The 7500-nt window shown below is 41.7% G+C and overlaps 1 protein-coding gene across 1 annotated transcript in view; it reads right to left on the bottom strand.

The window, feature by feature from the left end:
- LOC307034589 (zinc finger protein GLI2-like) overlaps nt 1-7500 on the bottom strand; it is a gene marked incomplete at its 5' end in the record, with an annotated part of 44551 nt that overhangs the window by 16369 nt on the left and 20682 nt on the right. The window contains 3 exons of the mRNA XM_079673420.1: nt 1489-1626; nt 6453-6565; nt 6648-6820. Coding sequence (XP_079529546.1) covers nt 1489-1626; nt 6453-6565; nt 6648-6820 — 424 coding nt within the window. The remainder of the gene's footprint in view (nt 1-1488; nt 1627-6452; nt 6566-6647; nt 6821-7500) is intronic.

Below are 7500 nucleotides of genomic sequence, written 5' to 3'. Positions count from 1 at the left end.
AAAATCAGGCATATCTTGCCTCAAAACGATGCAGAGAAACTAGTCCATGCATTTGTTACTTCAAGGCTGGATTATTGTAACTCCTTATTATCAGGGTGTATCAAGAAGTCAGTCAAGTCGCTTCAGCTGATTCAAAATGCTGCAGCTCGTGTACTAACCAGAGTTAGGAAAAGGGACCACATTACTCCTGTTCTGGCTGCCTTACACTGGCTCCCTATAGAACACAGGATAGAATTTAAAATTCTTCTTCTGGCCTACAAAGCCCTTAATGGGCAGGCGCCACCTTACCTTAAAGAACTCATTATACCCTACTGTCCTACTAGGGCATTGCGTTCCAAGAATGCAGGGTTGTTGGTTGTTCCTAGAGTCTCTAAAAGTACAATGGGAGCCAGAGCCTTTTCTTATCAAGCTCCACTTTTGTGGAATCAGCTTCCAGTTTGTGTTCGGACGGCAGACACCCTATCCGTTTTTAAGAGTGCGCTTAAGACCTTCCTTTTTGATAAAGCTTATAGTTAGGGCTGATTAGATTCAGCCCCTAGCTTTGCTGATATAGGCTTAGTTTGTCGGGGGACATCTTACTTCTTCCTTCTCTCTGTCTATACCTGTGTACTCTCATGTTCCGATTAACCCAGCTTCCCCAAATTTCTTTCTTTTTGGTGTCTATATACGCCGGGATCCGGAGTCATGGATGATCCTGCGGTCCTGTGTCATGGATCGCGAGTCCTGGATCTTGAGTCGTGGCTGTGGTCCTGGATCATAAGTCCTGGATGGATATACTCATGGATTCATCTTCCTATTATACACACATGCATTTCCAAACATTTGGACTACCTATGTTGCAAATGTATTATCTTTTCAATTTACACACGGCATCTATTGCACGTCTGTCCGTCCTGGGAGAGGGATCCCTCCTCTGTTGCTCTCCCTGAGGTTTCTCCATGTTCCCCTTTAAACTGTGGGTTTCTGTGGAAGTTTTTCCTTGTACGATGTGAGGGTCTAAGGACAGAGGGTCTGAGGACAGAGGGTCTAAGGACAGAGGGTCAAAGGACAGAGGGTGTGTATTGTCATACTGATATTCAGTACAAACTGTGAAGTCCACTGAGACAAATGTAACATTTGTGATATTGGGCTATATAAATAAACATTGATTGATTGATTGATTGATTGAATGCTGCCTTAGTTTTCCTGCTCACACTTAGGATGACACCAGGAAAGACTGAACACAAGTACGATCCTTTCACTATAATCTCATCTGGTTACACCTGGGAACCGTCTCCCTATGCATTTACTGCAAAACTGACGTGCACTTGATCTAAACTAAGACCCTTCAATGTGCATGATATAGCATTTCCATTGCATTTTGTTGTCTGCAGAAAGACAGCAGAAGTTCAGGGGGACTGTTCTGAAACTGATCTGAAAGACAACTTTCAGAAGCTGCATCGTTCTTGTGTTTTATCTTGGTGCTCTGTCCTCTATGTGTTTGCTCACGTGCACCAGCTGCTGCTGCGTGTCGTGCGTCTGGCTGCAGTTCTCCCACTGACAGTTCGTCTCGTACACGGCGTCCGGCTCCGCTTTGAATTCGTCCCGCTCAGTGTCTTCCTTTAAGTCCAAGAAGCTGCCGAGGATCTGTGGAAAGAAAACGTGAGTTAGAGAAAAACTCAGTCTTTACCAGAGGTGGGAAGTATTGGAGTACAAATACTTCGTTACTGTAATTAAGTACATGTTTCTGGTATCAGTACTTTACTCCAATACTTACTTTTCTGACCACTTTTTACTTTGACTTCTTACATTTTGAACACAAATACCTGTACTTTCTACTTCTTACATGTTGAACACAAATACCTGTACTTTCTACTTCTTACATGTTGAACTCAAATACCTGTACTTTCTACTTCTTACATGTTGAACACAAATACCTGTACTTTCTACTTCTTACATGTTGAACTCAAATACCTGTACTTTCTACTTCTTACATGTTGAACACAAATACCTGTACTTTCTACTTCTTACAAGTTGAACTCAAATACCTGTACTTTCTACTTCTTACATGTTGAACACAAATACCTGTACTTTCTACTTCTTACATGTTGAACTCAAAAACCTGTACTTTCTTCTTTTCACATGTTGAACTCAAATACCTGTACTTTCTACTTCTTACATGTTGAACTCAAATACCTGTACTTTCTACTTCTTACATGTTGAACTCAAATACCTGTACTTTCTACTTCTTACATGTTGAACTCAAATACCTGTACTTTCTACTTCTTACATGTTGAACTCAAATACCTGTACTTTCTACTTCTTACATGTTGAACTCAAATACCTGTACTTTCTACTTCTTACATGTTGAACTCAAATACCTGTACTTTCTACTTCTTACATGTTGAACACAAATACCTGAACTTTCTACTTCTTACATGTTGAACTCAAATACCTGTACTTTCTACTTCTTACATGTTGAACACAAATACCTGTACTTTCTACTTCTTACATGTTGAACACTAATACCTGTACTTTCTACTTCTCACATGTTGAACACAAATACCTGTACTTTCTACTTCTTACATGTTGAACTCAAATACCTGAACTTTCTACTTCTTACATGTTGAACACAAATACCTGAACTTTCTACTTCTTACATGTTGAACTCAAATACCTGTACTTTCTACTTCTCACATGTTGAACACAAATACCTGAACTTTCTACTTCTCACATGTTGAACACAAATACCTGAACTTTCTACTTCTTACATGTTGAACTCAAATACCTGTACTTTCTACTTCTTACATGTTGAACTCAAATACCTGTACTTTCTACTTCTCACATGTTGAACACAAATACCTGTACTTTCTACTTCTTACATGTTGAACTCAAATACCTGTACTTTCTACTTCTTACATGTTGAACTCAAATACCTGTACTTTCTACTTCTTACATGTTGAACTCAAATACCTGTACTTTCTACTTCTCACATGTTGAACACAAATACCTGTACTTTCTACTTCTTACATGTTGAACTCAAATACCTGTACTTTCTACTTCTCACATGTTGAACACAAATACCTGTACTTTCTACTTCTTACATGTTGAACTCAAATACCTGTACTTTCTACTTCTCACATGTTGAACACAAATACCTGTACTTTCTACTTCTTACATGTTGAACTCAAATACCTGTACTTTCTACTTCTTACATGTTGAACTCAAATACCTGTACTTTCTACTTCTTACATGTTGAACTCAAATACCTGTACTTTCTACTTCTTACATGTTGAACACAAATACCTGAACTTTCTACTTCTTACATGTTGAACTCAAATACCTGTACTTTCTACTTCTCTCATGTTGAACTCAAATACCTGTACTTTCTACTTCTTACATGTTGAACTCAAATACCTGTACTTTCTACTTCTTACATGTTGAACTCAAATACCTGTACTTTCTACTTCTCTCATGTTGAACTCAAATACCTGTACTTTCTACTTCTCACATGTTGAACACAAATACCTGTACTTTCTACTTCTTACATGTTGAACTCAAATACCTGTACTTTCTACTTCTCACATGTTGAACACAAATACCTGTACTTTCTACTTCTTACATGTTGAACTCAAATACCTGTACTTTCTACTTCTTACATGTTGAACTCAAATACCTGTACTTTCTACTTCTTACATGTTGAACACAAATACCTGTACTTTCTACTTCTTACATGTTGAACACAAATACCTGTACTTTCTACTTCTTACATGTTGAACACAAATACCTGTACTTTCTACTTCTTACATGTTGAACTCAAATACCTGTACTTTCTACTTCTTACATGTTGAACTCAAATACCTGTACTTTCTACTTCTCTCATTTTCCAAACAGGCTGGTTCCTTTAGTCTGAATGTGTGTTTGGTGGCGTGATCATTATTATTTAGAGTCATTGCGTGCCTATTGATTTGAACACGATCCGTGTATCCATCATTTCCTGGTCTTCTCTAAAGAAGAGGGACCAATGGAAACGTTGTCATGTTGCCGTTGGTCAGCATGGAAACATTCATTAGCTAACAATGACATTATTGTTCTATTCATATAAAGGGAGGTCAGGTACTCTTTAAAACAGCTGCTAGTTATGGGTACTTTTTACTGAAGTACATTTCAAAGTTCTTTACTTTGACTTGAGCAAAGAAGTTTAGTCAGTACTTCTACTTTCACCAGAGTATGTTTAAACACGAGTATCTGTACTTCTACTTGAGTAAAGGATGTGTGTACTTCTACCTGAGTAAAGGATGTGTGTACTTCTACTTGAGTAAAGGATGTGTGTACTTCTACTTGAGTAAAGGATGTGTGTACTTCTACTTGAGTAAAGGATGTGTACTTCAGCCCTCTCTGGTCATCCTCCTCCTCCTCCTCCTCCTTTCTGCTGAACATGTGCAACCGTTCACTGCCTCGTGTTTATCAGAGACAGTAAATTACAGATTGAGACGTTGCATCAGATTTGTTTTGACGTCCTCCCACACACACACACACACACACACACACACACACACACACACACACACACACACACACACACACACACACACACACACACACACACACACACACACACACACACACACACACACACACACACACACACACACACACACACACACACACACACACACACACGGCTGTCCTGTCATTACGCAGCGGGCCACGAGGACACAAACATTAAAACCCCACAACGTCCCTCTGTGTTTCTGCAGAGAACTTCAACCAATCAGAGTCAGAGGAACGTTCTCCACAGGTGGAAACTGGCCGGATAAAACTACATCGTACAAAGAAGTAAAGCCCATAACAGTTGATATTAATGCCCCGACTTTTAAGGAAAGAAGTGCTTATTCTGAAATATATTCTTCATTTTAAGTCCCCTCTTTTCTTAAAGGTTGCAAGTTACTAATATGTCTCTTTAAGATTAACTCACTTTCAAATGCTGACAAAATGTACCTCAAAATCTGTCTATATTTTATAACGTTATGCTGCCTCTTTTAAACATCATCGCAATGTTTTAATATTGTCCTCAATCTCTTAAAGGTCCTCATAATTCAAAAGGAAATCCTAACCTTTTAAAAATGTATTTACTTTCCCAAACAATTCAATTCAATTCCTAAAAACGTTCTAAAAGTGTCCAAATGAGTGAATTACAATTCAAAAAATGTCATGACACATTTTCCCTTCGCTTACACCTCATAAAAAAAAAAAATGCAGAGATGAGCCAATAGTTCTAAAACAATTCCAAAACATCACTACTGTACTTTCCATAGAGTCCAGAGAACTCGCCTGATGTCTAAATCTCAGAGACAATAAGCACACACACACACACACACACACACACACACACACACACACACACACACACACACACACACACACACACACACACACACACACACACACACACACACACACACACACACACACACACACACACACACACACACACACACACACACACACACACACACACACACACACACACACAGTGCTGACTGCAGCATGTTCCCCCCCCCCTCCTCGCTCCCCTCATCACTCCTCGGCCCCCAGACGCTGCTCGCTGCAGATTTGTCAAAAGAAGCAGAAAAGCAGCTCCGCACCATCTTTCATGGAAATGAAGCGCCGTGGCACAGTTTACACTAAAGGGGGGGGGGGGCTTATCAGGAGGAGTTTGTGCTTTATAACATGAAGAGAGAGGGGGGGGGGGGGGAGGCTCCCGGGGGCCACAGGTCACAGCAGGGGGTCAGCAAAGAGGGATATCTGTAAAATGAACTCTTTATCCCAAAGCTCCATCTGATCGGCTCCGCTCCTCAGAGGGGCTTTATTCGGCACACCTGACTTAGACTTAATGTCTTTCCTTTCCTTTCATATACTCCTTTACAAATGGTTTGGAATTCCCCCCCCAAAAATATGTTTGACTTCAGAAAATCTCACTTTCTAACAATCCCTCACACTCGAGGAGGCAGGAAACTCTGGGGCTAGGAAAGGAGGAAGCAATGAAGGAGCCATAGAGGGGAAGTAAATAAGGAAAGGAGAAAGTACGACGCCTGGAAGAAAGGAATAAGAGGGTAGGGAAGGAAATTAGGATGTAGGGAGTTTGGGAAGGAAATAAAGTAGGGACAAAAGAACAAGCAGCTCAGGAATGAAATGAGGCAAGGAAGCACAACAAGGAGAGTTATACAAGGTACATTGAGGAGGGGTAGGAAGCAAGGAGAGGAAAGTGGGAAATAAATGAAAAAGTAGGAAACAAAACAAGGATGTGAGGAAGGAACCTGAGGAGGAGGGAAGGAAAGCCAGGGAGGATAAAGGAGACTCGGGAAGGAAAAGTAGGAAGTAGGAAACCGACGTATGGCAAAAAGGAAGTAGAGAAGGAAAGGTGAAAGTAAAAGAAAAAACAGGAACGCGTACAAAATTTCTTTACATACCGGTGAGCAGGGAGACAGCGGCCTAAGTCCCGCCCCCTCAGACTTGACCTTTGACCTCTTGGTGAAGACGGGGTCGACGGTGCTGCTGACTGGACGGGTCCTCCTCCGTGGTTCTGAGGGATTCAAGTTCATTACTCAAATATATTTTTAAAGTGTGAAGATGCAGAATATATGTTTTATATATCTGTTTTGTACCTTTGTGTCGAGGTCGCTGTGAGCGGAGGGGGGGGGGGCGGCTGCAGAACGAGGAGGGAGGATGCAAGAGGGGGGGGGTGTGTCCAAAAGCACCCAGACCCCCTCTCTGATGATGGGTGAGGAGGTGCTGGTAGCTGAGAGGAGTCAAGGGGTGAGGAAAGGGGAAGGAAGGGCTGCAGGAGGAGAGGAGGAAACATCAGAGTCACTTAGAGGAGGCAGGAAACACTGGGGCAGGAGGAAACGAGGAAACGAGGAAACAAGGAAACATCAAGAGGGCAGGACACACTGGGGCAGGAGGAGAGGAGGAAACGAGGAAACATCAAGAGGGAAGGAAACACATGGGGCAGAAGGAAAGGAGGAAGCAACTGAGGAAACCAATAAGGAAACATCAAGAGGGAAGGAAACACTGGGGCAGGAGGAGGTAATTATGGAAAAGGAAGTGGAGATAAGAAAGTTGGGAGGAGTACAAGCAGTTACGAAAGGAAGTTAGGAGTTAGGGGGACAGAAGGAGGAAGTGTGGAAAGAAATTACAAGGTGGAAATAAAACAAGGATGTGAGGAAGGAACCTGAGGAGGAGGTAGGGAAGGAAAGCCAGGGAGGATAAAGGAGACTAGGGAAGGAAAAGTAGGAAGTAGGAAATGGACGGAGGGCAAAAAGGAAGCAGAGAAGGAAAGGTGAAAGTAAAGTGAATGGAAGAGTAAAAACAGGTACAGAAAATCCAAAATGTGATCTCAAATCCCCGTTATCCTTCCTAACTGAGGTCTGAGTCCCTCCAGGTGAGTTACCTGAGCCCCCCCCCCCACCCTAACTGAGGTCTGAGTCCCTCCAGGTGAGTTACCTGAGCCCCCCCCCC

Source organism: Notothenia rossii, assembly GCF_949606895.1.
Source record: "Notothenia rossii genome assembly, chromosome: 3".
Taxonomy (NCBI): domain Eukaryota; kingdom Metazoa; phylum Chordata; class Actinopteri; order Perciformes; family Nototheniidae; genus Notothenia; species Notothenia rossii.
The sequence above is the reverse complement of the archived record's forward strand: the minus strand, read 5'-3'. Positions and strand labels throughout refer to the sequence as shown.